This window comes from Opisthocomus hoazin, chromosome Z (genome assembly GCF_030867145.1).
Source record: "Opisthocomus hoazin isolate bOpiHoa1 chromosome Z, bOpiHoa1.hap1, whole genome shotgun sequence".
Taxonomy (NCBI): domain Eukaryota; kingdom Metazoa; phylum Chordata; class Aves; order Opisthocomiformes; family Opisthocomidae; genus Opisthocomus; species Opisthocomus hoazin.
Genome location: NC_134454.1, coordinates 42,654,461 through 42,675,844, shown reverse-complemented (window position 1 = coordinate 42,675,844; position 21,384 = coordinate 42,654,461). Strand labels below are relative to the sequence as shown.

General features: G+C 36.5%; 1 protein-coding gene across 1 annotated transcript in view; it reads right to left on the bottom strand.

Annotated features, from left to right (window-relative positions):
• Positions 1–21,384, bottom strand: part of ADAMTS19 (ADAM metallopeptidase with thrombospondin type 1 motif 19) — a 150,545-nt gene that overhangs the window by 68,117 nt on the left and 61,044 nt on the right. The window contains exon 8 of the mRNA XM_075410652.1: positions 5,389–5,494. Coding sequence (XP_075266767.1) covers positions 5,389–5,494 — 106 coding nt within the window. The remainder of the gene's footprint in view (positions 1–5,388; positions 5,495–21,384) is intronic.

Below are 21,384 nucleotides of genomic sequence, written 5' to 3'. Positions count from 1 at the left end.
AACTGAGAAACCTCAAAAGACCACCTCCTACAGCATGAACTCATTAGTACTTTCATGAGTTTTTGTTTCAAAACTATTCTTCCACTTACCACACCTGCAATTATTTCTGCAGGAAACAGGTTTTCAACTTCCACAATTTCTTGCCTTGTAATTTCATACTGTGGTCCACTGCCCTGGGATCATATATTATTTCATTTATGGTTCATTTCTTAATCAACTAAAATGCCCTGAGCATTCAGAAAAATAAATTTGGCTGCCTTCTCAGAGCAAAACATTGCACTACAGATAGAAAGTAGTTTTCCTCCTTTGTGGTAAAATGGCCTTAAAGTGCCATTTTTTTACTTTGTAATTTATTCTAAAAAAAATACTTAACCCACATTCTGGAATGTGAAATAAATGTAATTAAATAATTCTCCACATCAGAGCAGTACATTCTGTTGCATGGCTAGAAGTCAACTATCTCATGTAAGAAGAGGAAGGTCATGTGCAAGCAGTTAATTTGTATTGACAATTACAGTCCTAATATAGATACATTTCCCCGTTTAGGGAAACAAAAGACAGCTATGCTTATTTTGAGTTAGCAGGAATTACAAACTCTGCCTTTGTAGTCTGTCTCAGAAAAGGGCAAGGTACATGTAAGGGGAGCGACTCTTTCATCGTCCATGAGAAAGGTTACTAACAGGTAGGAAACACAAAATTCTTGGTATACCCCACAGGTAGTTATTTTGGAAAGAGAATAACAGTGCCACTACCCTGTAAAACCTCTCTATGCTTCTTTCTCAAGATAGAAAAGTCATTAAAATGTAAACAATCGGTGGTCTGTATGCACATCCACCCAGTTATCAAGTAAGGCTTCATTCTTTCTCTCTCAGCTGAACAATAAGACATCAAAATAAATGCTAAACAAATATTTGACTTTACATCTGAGACAAAATACCACATGTCAAATGTCTTAATTTAGTGAACTTTACTTCTATGAATCCTACCGTGCACAGTTTTATCAGTGGAAGCGACCAATACTGCTCCTGAAGTTTCTCACGGTTTTCAAGATACAAGGAGGACTTCTATCAAACCTCATTAATACCTTTGCTTCCCATGTGCTAATCTCATTCCTTGTTAAACACAAATTCAATTGTAAAATTCTACTTTAGCCTTACAAATATCAAGATATATCTTTTTGTAGTTACTTTAATGAGATTCTCTACTCCACATCAGTAACTCCTTCACAAAAATTGGTAGACAGTTGCTTTTATTATTCGTGTTGATTTTATTGTGTTCTGTTATCATATTTTGGACTGTAATAACAAAAATGCACAGAGTAACTGACACTCGGTTAGCATTTCTCCCATTTAAAACTCTGTTCAAGTTCCACTGGATTTCATACGATTGTTTAATATCATCACAAAAAATGTACGGTGTTTTCTTATGAGTTATTAAGTAGGTGAAATCGGGATTAGGATTGAGAAATTCCACAGACTTCTGTTTGGAACTACGAAAGACCTGGTAGAATATCCTGAAATTAAAAATAGGTACATTTCTTATGTCACAAAACGCTTACCAGAAAAAGAATGCAGGTGTGTACAAAACTGATTCTGATAAATTCCACCAGTATCTCTTTCAACTATTTAAAACAACTTGTAAAGTACTCTTAGAGTACATAATGATTGTTACTTAAAGATACTGCAGTTTATATCTATCTGTTATTTCTCCATACATAAGGAGTCATCACAGAACTCTGATTACAGACTGGCTCCTAATATTTCAAGATGGAGCTCAAAAATTAATAGTTAACTCACAACATTAATTCTCAACGTCATTAAAAGATCATCTGCTTTCAGATATACATGGCTAAAACAAAGACACTTCATACTGCAAAGAAAGGTTTAGCTTTCCATTGTATTTAATTGAGCATATTTCTGTTTTAACCAGAGAAACTAGGAAAACCACAACACAACACTAAATAAACATCCATGTATAAGAATTATTCAATATAATTAACTGTAATTCTTCACCTGTGTTCCTGTGCAAGCAAACCTAGATTTCAGTGCAGGGGGTATACTCCATCCCCCTCAAAGTCCCATAAACCTGTAATTACGCAGTCGATGGCAGAGACATTAGAGGTCTGCCAAATTGTTCTGAGCTTGCAAATGATCATGAGATTTTTACCAGAGACAAATGAATTTCAAATGTATAGATAACAGCATGGAGGTTGGTCTGTAAAAACAAACCTTCCAAAAGCAGTTATCTTCTTAAAAGGTACTTTCATACTCATCAAACCAACGGCAATTGTGAATGTGTTTGTTTATGTTCTCAAGTTGATGAATGAAAATCAACCCTCTATACTGCATACATTTTGAGTCTATTTGAATGATAATTTATGGGCAAGTATATTATACAGAAGACAGAAAAATTGAGTTTTTTCTTCGTACTTTGAAAGGCAAAGTCTTTCAGGAAATTTTTCTTCTCCTATGCTACTGAACAGGGATCTCTTCACAACAACAAGAGCAACTAGAATGGTTAAATATATTTGGCAAAAAAGGAAGGTAATAGTCAAGTGACCCTGAGATCCTGAAAGAGTTCGTGAAAATTTTCTAGAAAACATGATGTGTTGAAAGAATGGGAGATTTATGACTGGTCTAGATGGTGATCGTTTAATCTCCATTTCTGAGACAGTTGCGAACAAGCAAGACAAATCTCTGTGATAAATACTCTAGTTCCATTTGAGTGTCTCAAGATCCTTTTCAATGGGACCTAGCTTCAGATGTTTGTCTTCAAATATTTTTATATTGTCTCTCCACAAAGGGTTAACTACTCCTAGTGTGCTTCTTTGAAACAGACAGGGCTAGGCTGGCAGACAGAGACAGCCATGCAGAGAAAACAAATATCTCTGAAATACCACCTTACTCTCTCTGGGGCAAGACCACTCTATTTTAGATTACAACAGTTAAGGACTTTGGCTCCATAATGAAGCAAGGATCAAGTTGAATGTCTCCACATGTTTCGCAGTGAAGGCTGCCTCTTATTTTATATTTTTTTGTGGCAGCTGTTCATTTGTCCCTGGCTACCTATTCTTTTTCTTTTGTGTTAGTCTTCCTCATTTCTAGGTGGCTTCTTAATAGCCTTCATGATGTTGAATTTCTTGAAAAAATGAGTAGCCTAAATAACATCCCAACCTTTACTATGAAAGCAGGTTTGGTTTATCCTTTATCTCCGTTGTTTTCAAATGTCTATTACAGTACCTGCAGAGAACTGTGAGAATGTCTTAAAGGACATCCAAATGTCATTATTACCATGAGAATATGATGGCTCAAATCATGATGATTTGTTTTTCCAAATTTATTTGAATTGATATGGAGGGATTTGAAAGTTCTGGAATTTCACAGTGCAGCCTTTAACATTTTTTTCCCAGGATTCATATATCAGCAATTTAGTTTTTATGTCTCTGTAGGAAGATCATGCTAAACCCTTTCTCTTCCTCACTCCCACAGCAATTCAAAGCCATGAAAATATTTCAAGCTGAGGACTCAACGCAATAAGGGTTACAGAGCCTGGCCTGCACAGCAGATTTGGAAGAACTGCTAGGCAGCAACAGTGAACTTCCCTGTCTAACCTGTTTCGGATATTGTTTGGCATCCAGCAGCCTTTAGAGTGTCAAAGGTAGGTCTGACTTGTCTACTGCAACACAAAAACTTCTTTATAAGATCAGTATCTCACATTCTCAAATTTACTAGTGTTGAATCAACACATCATCCATAACTTTGCAAAAATTTTATATCTGCTTCCCGTTTTCCGCATCTAGGGTTTTGTACATAACCATTTCTCAGGAAGCATAAGGTGTTACATTTCTTGTTGATCAACACGCCTATTTTTTCAAATCCAGTAATTTTGCTGCCAAACTTTTTATTCTCTAAACATATTTTTGTTGTTCAGGGCATAAAGCAGTACTTACATTTCTCTAAATTATCTATTATTAACCCACCCACTTCAAAAAACTTTCTAATTTACTCCATCAGTGAATTTATCTGCAGATCATATTCAGTTATTCTTTCTTTCCCCTTACACTTCGTTTAGTGTCATAAAAATAAGTGCACAGAAAATAAGCCTTCCTCTACCCACCCCCCTTCCAGTATTAGCAAACACTACAGTGAATAAAAAAAAAAAAGACATCATGTGGCAACAAAACACAAGTCTTTCTTTTGAAGTCTTTCCTTTATCATAACTATCACTCAGACAGGCTGGCTTATATTAATCTGGAGTTGCTTTGTGCAGTTGTGAAAACTCAAAAAAAGAAAAAACAGAAAAGATCAATTCCATGCAGCATTTCATACAATACATCTGTCACCTTTTCCCTCCAAGTTATACATTTGCTCTGAATTTGCTTATTTTGCATCCAGGACAAATTTTAAATAGAAATATTTTAAGTTCCAATTCTTTCTTGTAATCAGGTGCATGTTTCAACATTAGATGCTATGACGTCCATTCTCAGACAGCTTTGACCAAATTTAAACCAAATCACTTTAAATTCAATGTGTTTATCCTAAGATACCTAACATTAACTTTCAGAGGTTCAAAGGATTTAACAATACATTCCCCTCTGTTGTCACTCTGAAGCTGCTTTTCTAAAAATGTATACACAGATAACTGGACGAGACACTGCAAGTAAAAATGACAGATTAATATACACCTCCCATTTACTTTATCTTCTTTTAAAATAAGAACCTTCCTATTTGTTTTTCTTTGACAATTACTGAAGCCAAGAATAGAATACAACTTTCACTAACAAGTTTGATTATTGCAACATAAGAATTTTTCACTTTTGCTTCAAAGTTTTCCTTGTGAAATGAGTAAAAAATATCCAATCCAATAGTGAAGGACAGTGATCTTCACCTTCACTTTGTCATCCTTTTCTCTGAAGCAGAATAAAAAACAATATTAATATTGCCATGATCGATGACCATTACATACTTTAATGGGATCTATCCTGAGAAAGCCAATTTAAATAAGGACTCTTCCAACTCATGATCTTATTAAATTGTTTGTTGGCAACAATAGCCAGAGCTGGATGTGATACACAATACCACAGTCCCAAAAGAAAAAAAACATCTTGGGGTACCTGTTTTTCCTCTAGACAACATCAGTCCTTCCAGCTAATCTAGTTACTGTGTTAAAAATTCCTGCATTACTCCAAGTTGTAAACATTTTCTTAATTTATATACTATATATTAATACGTGTCACTACTATTATTAATAACAAATAAATTGTTTTCCAAATTTTTCATCAGATTAAAAAGCCTTCCTAAAAGAAAAATTAAGTACACAATCAAATTAATCAATTCATAGTAATATTACATGCAAACAAATACTAGGGTTTGTTATCTGCATACTTACTTGTGACCCATTTCATGGGCAATGGTAAAAGCGAGATTCAGACCATTGTCCTCTGCAATTATACATTTTCGTTTCTCACTGCACATTCCACTCAGATATGCTATACCTAGGAAACACAACCACCACATTCAATTATTTTTTGGTTATTATGAACTGTATGCATTATGGCATTATTGACCCCAAGCAGGTCTGAAGACTGGGGTAAGAGCCATCCAAATAAACATATAAACACACATGTGACAAAGGTTTACTTACTTGTAAGCAGGAATGACTGATTTTAGCCCCAAATTGGATAAAAGATAGCAAAGAAATTCCAAGCAGTGGTAGTATTACTTGATAGGAATATTGCCTGCAATAGACTGCAATGTGCAGAAAATACATTCTTTAAAAGCATTGCTAGGTACCTTAATGAGATGTGAAATAACACACATATGAATACTGATACTACTGTAAATGGAAATAGATGTCTACAACAGGGCACGAATCTGAACACGTATTTCCTCTGACAGAAGAACAGAATGCAAAGCATAGAGCTGTGCCCCTCCATTATCACTGTTGTGTACTGATACAGCATTCAGCATGATGATGATTTTAAAAGTGTGTAAAAGAGTCAGGTGTCGCAGAACTAGAAGAACTCATAGGAGACTGCAGCCTCACAAACACATTCACTGTAGAGGCTATAGTGCCTTTCCTAAATAATACCTAAGTTTTAAAAAAAATAGAAGCCTAAATGGCAGGCTTTAGTTCAAGTTCATCTTCTAAAAAGTCAGATGTCCGTTACTGTAAAAGCTTGAGGAACATACAGCTTCATTTGTGTAACTGTAATTTTTTTCAGACCGCAAATACATTTAGCAGGGACCTATTGTCGTCACTCGTCATTTGAAATCTTGGAGTAAGAAATCAAAACCCTGTTTCAAGAGTTTGGCCTTCTTCCCAGGAACACCCTTTCAATGGAACGGTGCCCTCTGGATCAACATGTTTGCCGGATGTTTGCATATAAAGGTCAAGCTTGAAATGTTTGACAGTGTTTGAAATTTAGTCATAATTAGCATTCTAAGTTAACAAGATAAAAGTAATTCTTCTTACAATCAAAGTATTTGTCAGTCTGTGAGCACAGCGCCTCATCCACAACATGAAATTTAAGCAGTAACCCCATCACTAGTCTGGCAGTGTTGCTCTCAACAGAGCTGGCTGAAAGTTTTTCGACACAGAACTCATCTGACAAAAACTGTTGTCCAGGACTGAACAAAACAATCACAAATTAGATCTGAATAAGGCAGAATATTTCAACTTTTACTACTTCTTTACAAAGAATGGAGAAAAAATGGAGCAGAGGTAAAAGTAATTGGGATATGAAAAACGGCAACAGATGTTCAAAGCAAAATACCCAAAGTCCTTCAAATGGCACCTCATGCTAAATGCAGGTAACACTCACATACTCTACTGAAAATAAGACAAGCAAGAAACACTCTGAAATGTAATGTTTTATTTCAAATCTTCTTCTCCAGTGGCTGACACAAAAATAAATCTAAAACCATTTTGTGCCTTGCAGTTCCACAATTACATGCATCTTCTTTCAAGTTTTGAAAAGCAAACTGAAAAAGATAAAGCTGCTTTTAATACTGGAGCTCTAAGTAGTAGATGGTAAAAATACCAGAAGAAGCAGACGTCAGGGCCCTGACTTCAGCCAACACCAATGAATTGACAAAGTGCTAAAACAAAACAGAAAAACTACTCTTGCCATAGACAAAATCTGGTGCTGCATTGTGAATGTTGTGGGCATTTCTGTCACTATAACGAAAAACATTCAGAAATACCTTCCTTACTGTGCTGGTTTTGGCTAGAATAATTTTCTTCACAGTAGCTGGTAAGGGGCTATATCTTGGATTTGTGCTGGAAACAGTGTTGACAACACAGACAACACATTATAGTCACTGTTGAGCAGTGCTTACACAGAGTCAGGGCCTTTCCTGTTCCCTGCCAGCGAGTGGGCTGGGGGTGCACAAGATGTTGGGAGGGGACACAGCTGAGACAGATGACCCCAGCTGACCCAAGGAATATTCCAGACCATATGACATGACACTCAGCGTATAAAACTAGGGCGGAATTTGGTGGGAGGGCTGCTGCTTGAGGACTGGCTGGGCATCAGTCTGTTGGTGGTGAGCAACTGTTTTCATGTGCATCACTTGCCTTTTTTGGGTTTCATTTCTCTCTGTTATTTTCCTTCTCATTCCAATATATTATGATTATGATTATTATATTTCAATTATTAAACTGTTTTTATCTCAACTCGCGAGTTTTCTCACTTTCACCCTCCTGATTCTCTCCCCCATTCTGCTGAGGGGGAGGGAGTGAGCAGCTGTGTGGTGCTTAGTTGCCATCCGGGGTGAAACCACGACGCTTACTGATGATGGCTATCCTTAACTGGATCAAACTTGCTGGGATCTACAGAAAGAGAATTCCCAGACCTCGCTCTGCTTGGTGATGCTAAGTAATAACTGAAAACCATCTGACGCTCTCTAGTTTTTTGCAGAGAAAAGAAGTCCCCTAGCCTTCTTTTGGCCTCTAAAATGGCAGGTTCGAGTACATTAGCACTACCTTTCCATACAACAACATGGGTACTATCAGTCACTGTCTACTATCCTGCCTGCCCCAAAAGCACAATTTATTGCCAAAGAACTATGCACATTGCAAGTTTAACACCTGTTCTGCAGAAGAAGCAGTCAGCAGTAGTAGGCGCTTTTGACAATACTTAATATATATCGCCAATACCATTTTTAGACTTGGCATCCCTTGAAGGGAATTGATTGTATTTGACCTTTTTTAAGTGTAACATAGGAAACATAAGACCTGCATTTCATTTAGATTAAATTAGATTTTGGATTCTAGAAATGTCCAAAAGCATCAAATGCAACTAATGCTTTATGACATTTGCCTTATTAAAAAAAGGCAACCTCATATGTGGAAGCCATAACCAACAGCAGCTACTGGGTGTAAATCAGCCAACTACTAGCCATCAACTAGTTGCATGTCTTGTCCTTGGTTATTAATTTCACGTGCAGAGAAAAAGAAACTGACTTCAATAAGCAGCTGCTCTTGCTTAGATGTCTTTGCATTAGGTAAGAGTAGGAATTTCTTCTTTAAGTATATGTGTATGTTCACTGCAGCTTCCTGTGGCTTATTAACACAGCTGGAACTGCTCCAGGGTTAAATCCACAAGAAAAAAAAAACCACAACAATGAACAATTGCTCCCTTGTTATGATTAAGGTTTTCCTAGTGAACTCCACGGTCTCAACACACAGCCTTAAATTAAAACACTTAGTATCTGAAAAGTGTTGGCTAGGAAGTAGTAACATCATCTCACTGACAATTTAAGGAAGGATCCTGTTACTTATCTATAAAGAAAGCTGTGTTTTGAAACAAAAATGGCACTCAATGAATATATCCCAGATGTAAAACATTCAAATGACCTCACTCTGTAGATCACCAGTTCTCAAGTTAATTTAGAAGAAAATACATGCAACATCAATTAAGAGAGTAAAGCTTCACCATTGTGCCCTGAAAGAATCATGTAAGGGACTATATTGTCTTATCAAACATGTAAATATCAAAATAAAATACATGCCACTTCAGAAAAGTAGAACTTCTGCCAAAGTCACAGCAGCGGTTTCTTACTACTACCATTACTGCCACCCAAAGAGATAGGTATTTCATTCCACATAATATGATCTTTAAAAATCTTTAAAATTTCCTCGTCACATAATCAAACTACTTATTTTTATCAAAGTGGACACACACTTACATCTTCTCTGTTGAAAAGCTGCGGTTCAGCTCACAGGGATGTTACATAAAACACATTACTAACTAAAGTATCCAAACAAATTTTTCGGCTTTACATACTCATTCATGGCCTGCCCATAAGACAAATCCACTACGTATATTAAAAGGCTACTGTCAGCATTGCCCACAAGAATATTAACTCTTATTTCATTGGGTGACCCAATGAAATAAGAGTTAATATTCTGAAAGTCTTAATCACACAAATTAATTACTTAGCACATTTGACTTTCTTTTGCTCTGAACTTCCTTGGTTTCACAACACATTCAAATTTGGTTTGTCACACCATTAGCTATGTGCTCATTCTGAATCCCTTCCCTCACACTTGCTCCAGAATCTACTTGCTAGTTTTAGATGCTGTTAAAAGAGAGACAGACCCTTCCACATACCACCAGCTTAATCCATTGGTATCACCTGGATATCACCTCTACACATTCCTGAGCTGTTTCACAGCTCATCTGTTTTGGGAACAGTAGTGCTCTGCCCAAAAGGTTGGGTTTTTTTCCTAGATTATAAGGCAATAATGATGATAAAAAACACAGAACAAAGTTCATGTAACATATTCTTTGATGAAGAGGGGTAGGGGATCACCCAGATATCCCTTCTGCCACTGATCAAGAGCAGAGTCTACCTGAATTTCCTGTCCATATGAAATCAAAATTCCATAAAAACCAAATACATACATTCTATTTCCAACACTTGAAAACACAAGCTGAAAGAACTGAAAAGAGTACATGTTTGTACAGTACAGTTCAGGGGAAAAAAAAAAGCATTTCCATTTTAAGGCATTTTTTAATGAAGGATTACATTACATTATCAGGAATCTAGGGATAGTATGGTCCCTGTTGTTCTATCTATCCATCAGCAAAAATTGTCAGATTTGACCAAGACGAAAAACAGTAACACAGAACAGTCTCCCAGTGCTACCACTACTGCATTCCCTGTTGTCTAGGTAAAATAATGAAGCACACTATTACTACTGAATGCACATTATATATAATTTCAAGAATACTGAAGCTATTCATGAACGTCACAAATGATGGATCTATTTTTATTAAATTTGTATACATACAACCAATATTGCTTAAGCACATACTATGAATAAAAGTAATATTTGTGTATGGATTTTTCTTCTGAAGTTTCTACACCGAGATTCATGAATAATAGTACAAAACACTAAAAAAATCTTTAGTCTTCAGAAAGTGCCATGCAGCAATACACTTCTGATAGCATGGCCTTAGTCTGAAATATTGATGATGCACAAACCTAGCAAGCCATTGCAATAGAAACATAATGTAATGCCCAAGTACGCCTGGCTTTTGATTCAAACATAAGTGTTTTATATTTGAACTAGCAAATCAACGGGCCTGTGAGCATAAATGATAGTACTTAACTGGACCTGATTACTAATCTAACAAATGATTTTTTTTTTTCTTTAGCAGCCCACATGCTTTTCTTAAGAAGCAGGAGAAGTAAGCTTTCCACAGAGCTGGCACTTGAAAGTCTAATTAGCACAAGCTGCTCTGAAGGGAGTCCCAGACACTGATGATTTCCATGAAAAACAAGTCTTGTCAGTCATCAGTGAATCAGCAGCCCTTGAACATGACAGAAATTAAAACAACAAAGTTAACAAACAGGAGTGTCAAATGCAGACAGAAAAGGCTAGACATATTTATTTTTTCTTTTTAAAGTGACAGACATTGATAGTGACGATAACTATACCTATATATGTGTGTGTATAGCCAGAAATACATATACACACTGATGGACGACATTAGAAAAAACCAGATCAACTTCTGCCACATTTTACACAAACATAATTCAAATTTTCTTCACCTGCTCTGTTAGTTTATGATTTACATACATCTCAGAAAAACTAACAGTTCCAGAAAAATACTTTATCAATATCTAGTAAGTATGTGATTTTATCTTTCAGAATAGACTATTAAGCTTACTCTTCTCCCTTTAAACAAACTGCTGCACTTGAATCCTTAGAGTGGGGAAGCAGTCTAAAAATGGGGAAGACATATCAATGTATGCCATGAATAAATTCTGAATGGGCAACTGCTGTACAGTTTTAGGTCCTTAGTTCTTGCACCTTATGAACAGTCCACAGATGTCTAATATGTTAGTATAGGGATGGGATAGCAGAACTGCTGGAAGATACTAATTTTCTTCTAAAACGCAACCAACATGGAAAACACTTCTCTGCAGATGAATACATAGATAAGACAGTCGGTGAATTTTCCTCACTGTCCACTCCTTTGCTGACAAGTGTTGTACGGATCGCCTGAGCTAAAGGCTGCATCCATACTGTCATCTTTAACAGCCACCAAAGCATTTACTCTGTGAATTTGGCTACTCCTTCTTAACTTTTTTCAGAGTTTCGGTCCATAACATGTGAGGACAAATGGCTCCAGAGTGCAAATGTGTACAGCAGTACATTTTTCTCTTTTTATGAAGACTGCATAGGGGGTATTCAAACTCAAACAGAAACCTCTGTTCATCTATTCAAAGCCATCTATGCCTTCCTATATCTCTGTCAGCTATCTCAATGACAAACTAGGAAGCTCTAGCACATTTAGTGACTCCTCAGGCAGAAGCCAACCACACCTTTTTGACATCTTATAGCCCTCTGCATACCTTACCTCCTCTTCGTCTACTACAATCTTTCTGCCAAAAGTGGTTATAGTCATAAAATCAGGTGTACCATGGGTTAAAAAAGGACAAGCATTATTTTTCTCTGGTTCACTATTCTTTCCTAGTCAATCCTAACAGTCACTTTACTCAGCTGATCAGTGAGCTGGTATTTTCAGAGAACGGTCCACTATCATTCTCTGGTCTCCCTCCTGCGTGGTAGCAAAGCCCATGGTTTCACACATATTTCACGCATATTAAGCTAAAGACTGTTTTTTTTTTCTTACCAGGCATTACTTTATATTTTGTAATATTTAACTTCATCTGCTCTTTCACTGCCTTTTCAGTATTATGACATTCATCTACAGTTCTTCCTGTCAGCTTTATACTTCACTATCCAGAATGATTGAGACCACATGAAAGCATACTCAAGCCACCACTATTCTAAATACTTTATGAAGCAAGGCAGCTCTGAATTCAAGAACACCTCCTTCTAATGTAAAAGCTGACAAATAATTTCCATGTCTTGTTTTTAAGTTTTAAGCAACATACGAAAAAAATTTCTTAAAAATTTAAAAGCAAAAAATTAAAGCAACAATACACTGGAACATGGCCACTAAGTACAGCAAGGATACTTTTAAAATCTTTTCATTGCCTTTTTTTTTTTTTTTGTAAAGAAACATCATCAAGTGAAAAACTTGTCCATAAAAATATGCATCAACGGGAAAAGACAAAGATGCAAAATACAACTGCATACCGGACAATGAAAAGAAAAAAGCTATAAATTGAATATGAGAAGAGTCATAATGTCATTTCCTCCACATTGGACTTTCTTTTGCACCTGTAATCTCGAAACAGAAAAAAACTTGGTTAGGTTGTGTATAATTGATGTTGAAGAGGTCCTAAGCCATTCTGTTGAAAAGAAAATGTGAAAAATCACAGCATATGGAATAATGTGCAATAAAGATTTTCTTTGCTTCATATTTTCTCATACTATTCATATGAAAGAAAAATCAAACATAATTTTTCTAAGCAATATCTCAATCTTCTAAGAAATTGAACTAGTCTGATCCATTACTATAACTTCCTCGTGGCATGATTTGCATAAAAAATTTTTCTGGAAGTTTGTTTTACATGGCATAGAAAATTGTTAATAATCTTCATCTACATTAATAAGTTTAACTTTTGGACAGAAGTAGAAAAGTCAGTTTTTAGGACTTACACAATAAAGACTTTCAGTCCTTAAATTACATGGGCAAACTAGAAGAGTGCCTTATGAAAGCTTCATGGAACTCTGCTGTATACAATCAAACAAGATGTGACTTTGAAAAGGAGTCACCTCACTTCTTTGGCAATAAAAGTGAATGGGGCTTTCCAAAGTAAAGCAGAAGCTTGTTACTTAAAAAGCCAGAAAGAGGTTTAAGATGAGCGCCAGCCATTTCAGAACAACTCTCACCAAATACATGCATAAATCAAATAACATTCAGGATATGCTTTTCACTGATGCATTGCACAGACCTAACAGGTAACAGTTTACTTGGAAAGAGTATCACATGCCTCAGAGTTGGTGCCCTTTTCTTACCATAAAACTCTGTGTATTGAAAAAACCCTTATTACTCTACAGACAAGATGGGGAGATTATGTGAGTGAAGACTGCAGTACCCCACAGCAAGTATTTTGAATAACTCAAACTTGCTTTCTGTGTTTTCATCCTGTTCGACGATTGCATCTACTGTACAGGTGGGCACTGTGACAATGTTATTTGGCAGTCTTTCAGGCTGCATTTGTACCTTTCTGTATCAACCCCTTCTGGGGATCATGTCTTTTCCTGGCGCAAAAATGAAGAGCGAAAGCTATTTGTGTGAACTAGCAATTTCCAGTCCTCATGATATCTAAGCATATAGCACTTCTGATCTTCAGATTAACTGCAGTGAAACAGTAACGAGAACTGACTCTACAAAGAAAAGCTTGTTATCATCATCATCATCACAGAATCACCACCATGCCTACTAAACCATATCCTGAAGTGTCACATCTACACGTGTTTTTTAACACCTCCAGGGATGGTGACTCTACCACTTCCCTGGGCAGCCTGTTCCAATGCCTGACGACTCCTTCAGTAAAGAAATTTTTCCGAATCTCCAATATAAACCTCCCTTGACACAACTTGAGGCCATTGCCTCTGTGTCTCCCATCACTAGTTACCTGGGAGAAGAGACCAACACTTGCCTTGCTACAACCTCCTTTCAGGTAGTTGTAGAGAGCAGTAAGGTCCCCCCTCAGCCTCTTCTTCTCCAGCCTAAACAGCCCCAGCTCCCTCAGCTGCTCCTCTAAGACTTGTTTTCTAGACCCCTCACCAGCTTCATTGCCCTTCTCTGGACATGCTCCTCCAACTCAGTGTCTTTCTTGTAGTGAGGCACCCAAAACTGAACACAGTACTCGAGGTGCGGCCTCACCAGTGCCGAGTACAGGGGCATGATCACCTCCCTGCTTCTGCTGGCCACACTATTCCTGATACAAGCCGGGATGCTGTTGGCCTTCTTGGCCACCTGGGCACACTGCTGGCTCATATTCAGCTGGCTGTTGACCAACACCCCCAGGTCCTTAGAATGGTTTGGGTTGGAAGGGGCCTTAAAGATCATCTAGTTCCAAGCCCTCTGCCATGGGCAGGGACACCTCCACTAGACCAGGTGACCAAAAGCCCCATCTAACCTGGCCTTGAACACTTAGGGGGAGGGGCCATCCACAACTGCTCTGAGCAACCTGTTCCAGTGCCTCACAACCCTCAGAGTAATTAACTTCTTTCTTGTATCTAATCTAAATCTACCTTCTTTTAGTTTGAAACCATTATCCCCTGTCCTGTCACTATATGCCCTTGTTAAAAGCCCCTGTCCATCTTTCTTGTAGGCTCCCTTCAGGTACTGGAAGCCTGCTATAAGGTGTCCCTACAGCTTTCTGTTCTCCAGACTGAACAACCCCAACTACATTTCTGTGTACCTATGTCTACACTTTTCTTTTTTTCCCCTCTTTTGACTCTTATTTACCTCATCTTTCATTTTTCTTTTCTACACAAGCTTTACTTAAATAAACTTGTTTATTTAAGAAAAAAAAAAGTAGTTTACCTTTTTGTGTCTGGTCTGTAAAACCCTAAAACTGAAGAAGTATCAGACAAGATGGGCAAGGGCGTTGTGTTTATGAAGCTGAGGGAAGAATTTAGGGAGTGACTGACCACAGCTGTTGCAAAGAAGGCTGAACTTACCTCGACAGAAGAGGGACTGGAAGGCTTGTTTTAGACAAATGCCTGTACCAGTTCAGCGGATTAACTGCTTGTGTAAATGTTTTTCCCTGAGTTAACCAAAAGAGTGTGAACGGCTTCTTGAGTTAGCCAGCCCAGCAAGGGGTAAGTGCATATGTGTCTCAGCCCAACAGAGTATAAAAACTGAACACTGACAAAATGAACTTCAAACAGAGCAATGGGCTTACCTCACATATTCCTTCCCAGCACCTAGGGATGCCCAGCATTGTGATGGTGAGCATATGAAGGCCAGTAATGGGAATCAGATCTGTACTGCAATCCAACTGTGTATTGCAATGGCTATACTGTGTTTGCACTGCGATTTCAGTACATTGCTGTACTGCTAAATCAAAATCCCATGTAATGTCAAAACCCTTCAGGTAAGTAAATTTTGTTTTTAACATTAAACTCTCCTCGTGTGGAATATCTAATAGAGTCCGGTCAGAGACTATTGAATTCTGACACTCTTGCATTTCATTGCTCCCCACAAAGGATATTCTTTCAAAGCATGGAAGCAAAAGCAATACTAATCTATACAGCATCCATACAGAATTACCCTTATCTAAAATACTTTTTATTCGCTATTATTTTCAGTCTGAGTCAAGTCCTGTTTGGTTACTGGAAACTAACCGAGTGTCAGAGCATATTGTAGCTCTTGAACTTGTCAGGAAGCAAGTAGGATCACTATGAACATCTGGGATATGAAGTGGCTATCTGTGTTTAATAGTGCCACACAATATTCTGAGAGATGGAGGCGTTCTTGAAAGTGGGAAATTCTCTGTGAATTTCTTTGAAAACAAAAATTATTCTTCAGATGCATTTAAAAATAAATGTTTCACTGCAAAAACGGATAACGGCAAAATGATTATCAGGCCTACGTATGTCCTTCTAGAACATTTTTTGAGAAATAAAATACCTGCCATATAGGAACAAATATTTTAGATGATTAAACAGCCTGATGAAGAGTGGATGACTCATATCTGGTATCTGTCCATTCAAAAATCTGTAAGGAACAGATGGTATAGATTTACCTTGACAAGCATTGAAAAACAGTTATCTTTCACAGAAGGAGAAGAACAAGTTAACTTTCTAGCCCGGTATAAATACTTTATGCAAAACGTTTTAGAGGCTTGCAAACGGAGGCTTCTGCTACAATACGACGTTAAAAGGAATAGCAGGAATCGCAGACTCTAGAATGAATTCAAAGGGAGGTACCTTTGCCAGAAAGGCAAGTGAAATTTTAGTTTGCCAAGAATATCAGAGCAGTACAAGAAATTGCAATTTGAATACGTGCTAGCACTAAGAAACACAAACTGACCTCATTTTATGAAGATGACCTTTTCTAATAATTTGTTACAGCTTTGCTATTGTACACCTTCTTGCCACTGCCAACTGTTTAAATTACTTTTTTTTTTAAATGTAAGCACTATTTTAAACATACTTCTACAAAAGTAATGTACAGAAAGGTTTAGTCAATTTAAAAATATTTTAAATGTCTGGTATACATCAAAAACCCTCAATATTTTATTTTAAAGTGTATTAAAAAAAAGCCTCATCATTTAATGTCAAGGACCCTGGCCCAAGAAAACAGGAAGCACAGTGCACAGAACAGCATGTTTATAAAAATGCTGATGTAAGGGTAGGCTTTAGACTTCCAGGGGAGCTGTGTATATTATAGCTACTTTAAAAGTTCCCCTAGTTTTCAAGATCTGTTTTGAGGCAGTCTCTACTTTCTAAATGAAAATTTTACACAAATTCTGTAACCTTACAAGAAATGTGCTGAACTTAAAACTTGAGCATATATGTCATTTCAAGATGATTGTTTTCTGTAATTTGTCAAAAAAGCAGAAAATACTTATTGTACTCCTTTTTTAATGCAAATGCTATATTTTTAAAACCATCTCTGGTGTCTTATTCTGCTTCTTAGAAAATCTGACTCTTCCCCCAGGAAACGGGATGAATAGATGTTATCCTGCAACATAAGATGGTTCAATTAGTTGTCAGAATTGCTTCCACTGTTGTGAAGTGTGACTTCACTTTAAGATGTTTTAAAATACTATAACGCTACAACTCTGAACACTTGGGTCAAAATATATTAGCACCATGGTGTAAAATATATACTAGAGGTAATTAAGAATTATGTCAATCCATCCATATAGTAAAAATATTCACCCAGGTGCTCATCTCTCTTCTTGCCTTCCTGATATCAGGGTTTCATTCTCACATTCATAAAATGTGCAGCAGCTAAAGTTGCCCCCATGTTCTGCACACCTATGCAGTTGCAATGCCTTTGAATTCACCTCCTGTCTCATTCCATCAAATCATTTTTTTTCTTAATATGCTTCCAAGCCTTGTGTAACATCACCTTCCCTTACTGATTTGATCTGCTCATGATATACCACCAATGCTTTTCCTGGTCTTATAAAGATTCCAGCTTTGATACCCTATTAAGTCGATTTTCCTACAATTTCTGGTGCCTTCTTCCTCTTGTTTTGGTACCATCCTCTGTGCAACAAATCAATGTGAAATCACTCATGAGACCATATTATTGTCACTCTAACACACCTTCTTTAGAACTATTTTTATTTCTACAGCAAAATACAAGGAAAACATGACTGTCTCACTGTGAGAGAGATGCACTATAAGAAAATTACTAATCTTGGAACTGCTTATAGCAGACACCAGTAGCACACCTTCTAGGAAAAGTGAGTTGAATAGCTAACTTCTTTGTACAGAAAACACTAACACTAGATGTGGATGGCTAGGTTAACTAGTATCTTACTGCAAATGAACAACAAAGGCAGAGCTGTGTTGTGAAGAGTCTTCCATCGCACCTCTTTTCAGCTAAAATGATTTGATTTAAAATTACTACTGTTATCTCCCGATATCCATTCTGTTTTCCAACTTCATTAGTGTAACTAAGCATATATTGTTTTGTGCTGTATTAGTATTAGTGATGAAAGTGGTTATGCCACCTGAGTAAGAGTCAAGACTAACTCATCAGTGGCCCAACTTGTACCTACACATGGTGAGTTTCTTCAAGACCATATCTCCACGTTCCTGCAAACTATTTCCAACTCAACAAATCTTTGTGTTTATTAGGATGGTCCTCAAGAAGTTTGAACTCTATGAAAGCAAGCTGAAAAGGCTGACAGCATCAGGTCTTTCTTGTTCCAGGGAATCCACTATCCAAACTACCTTTGCAAAGTCTGCAAGATGTAAGGTAACTGAGGACTAGAGGAGGCTCCTGTATCTCATATGTGCAGCACTAGACCCTGACTAGTCCCTGCTTGAGCAAGCTGAGTAAAGGATGACTTCTTTGATGAGAAAATCATGTTTTACTCAGGGTAGAGTACCATCATCTTGAGACATAAAACTTTCAGTGCAGACTCACAACAGAAACACAAAATAACTTGTTGCCATGTGTCACAAAAGGGAGCTATGGGATGGATTCAAACAGAAAATCTGCCCAAAGACATTTAAATGAAAAGTGAGCCTTGGCCCTGTCCCTCTGTTCCTTCCTGCCTGTATTTGCGGAGCACTTTTCCTTGTATTTTGACTTCAGTTAGATGCAGTTGTACAGATCATCCGCAGTTCTCTCCAGAAATAAAGAGCTCTTTTTGTTCCCTCCTCAATTAAAGGACCCATGCCTCCCCATCCCATTCTTCAAAATCAAGAGATATTAAGTCAATGTTCATTCATTACATGGTCTATCTAATTCCATTACGTTAACAGTTTTTTTTGTCCATTATATAGCTACAGAACACAGAATCTGATGCATTAGTCACAAGGAGCTATCCAGTCTCTCTTTTTTTGAAAAAAAACTCAGTGCAAAATACTATACAAGGTTGACTACTCTATTCAAATATAACTTCACAAATATTTATTCTGAAGGGATGAAAATACCATAGACAAGCATATCTATCTAGAGCTAAAACCAAGATTCTAATATTAGAGAAATGGCAGGCTAGGTAGGTAACAGGTATACCTTACTTTACAGCCATATATTTTGTATGTCTTCAATTTGTAATGTTTGACACTAAATTCTATTTTTCTTTCTCTAAATTTAATTGTATGCATGATGCATGAAATGAAGAGCAATTCTTTATACTAAGTAATCAGAGCATGTATCAGTATTATACCATATACAGAGCGTAACTGATTGTCTATTATTTCAGTCTCCAAAGCACACAATTTTATTATGAATATATACAAGATTTCATACAAATGTTTTTCACATAAAAACAAGCTACAAAAGGTAAGTATTGAAGCTGTAAAATCCAGAAGACAATGAAAGATATTTTTTAAGAGCTCACAGCTGCTTGGGACTGATTCAGTTTTTCAACATTTTGGGTGAATAAAATGACACAGGACATAAATCACTGTCCAATGCAGTGAGAGAGTCACTAAATCACTCATTCATTTATCTCTTGCTGTCTGATTAGCTAAAACTGGATCTGTAAATTTTCTCCTGGTGACAGAATTTTTGCCAACAGAGACCTGGGCTTAGTTAAGCCATGCCCACTTCTGCCCTCTGCTTTGTGTCTCACTACTCTTCTCTAGTCTTGACACTTTCATTTCTTGCGCACCATGGCAATATTGCTCTGATGTTTCACAGATTTTTCATTTTTTAATCTGGCATGCATAGCTAAAAGATTCATACATGAAATTAGAAGAGACACACTATTCACAAGACAAAAACAAATTATTGTGATAATTAGCTTGCAATTTCCTTTTATTTTCTTAAACACAAAGCAAATATGCGCTTTATAATGTTACAGATTATTTTGTCCTGACTCAGGAATGCCTTTTTCTGGTAGGACACAGTAGTTTTGCCCGTGAAAGAAATTAAAGTTTCAGCTCCAAGCACAAATATTCTAAACACTAGCCAGTGTAATGTTAATTTTTTTTACGTATAGTGAGTATTATATATATATTAAATCCCTTGAAGACAGATAAGTTGAGACTAAATACAGGAAACAATACAAAATAAATACAAAAATTTATCTAGAGATGAAGTAGTATAATCTGTAGAAAACGACAAAGTTACTTTACATTTTCATAGAAGGGATACGGCTGCACATGTTATTACGAAGAACAATCGATGGTACTGCTGTACATTACAGGACCACTTACTGAGGTCAAGAACCAAATTCAGCCAGTAACCACACAGTTGACTCTGCTGGGATTTAAACATATGTTAAGAGCAATCATAGCACGTCACCTAAATGAGAAAGAGCACAACTGAATGTATCTGAACTGGAATGTGCAACAAGAATTCAACACGTGTCTGGACGGATATAATAGTTATAAGGCAAGAAAAAATAACTGCTAACCTCAGAGATATTTTAAGATAACCACCAGATCTGAAAAAGTTGATTTCTTTAGTAACTGAAGAATGATTGCACCTTTAATACTATCTTAACTACCCTGTATTTATTTTTAACTGTTATACAAATAAATACTATTAAAGACAACCATAAATAAATACACAAAATTATCCTGCATGTCAAACAAGTAATGTGTTAAGAGTGTTTCTTTCTCAAAAGTTATTATTCCCTGAACCAGAATATCCACAGGCTAACAGACAACCAATACAGGTGTCACAGATTTTCTCAGCTCTATCTAAAATTTACTTAGAGATTTCATTGTAAACTTCTGAAGTCTGACGGAAACATCAAAATTAACCTTCCAGTTCTCCTAAACACATTCAAAGGCCCTATTGTTTCCTAAGACAGGTTGTTAACACATACTTAGTAAGAAAGCCGTTAGTGACTTCTGTAGTATAATCAGGAAAAAAACCCAGAAAATATGTTTTTTCCTTTCACTTTCAGCTCTCTAAGTGCTTTAGCTAACTATTCTAACTATTTTAAAGTAAAATAAAATAGAATAAAATAGAATAAAATAAAATAAAATAAAATAAAATAAAATAAAATAAAATAAAATAAAATAAAATAAAATAAAATAAAATAAAATAAAGGAATTGTCTGAAGCAGTAAGTCCTTAATGAATTGCTTAAGGAAGAAAGACTTGTTTTTTAAGTACGATAAGTGGTTCGCAATTAAAAGCTCAGTGATTATGAAATTGCCATCAAGAGTCCATTCAGTGATTTATTCTGTGTTACCGTACTAGTGTTAAGATTAATTAAGGTTTAAACACTTCAAATAAAACACTGGAAAATAAAATAATATAATGTGTTTTAACCTAGTTATTTTGTGTCTGAGT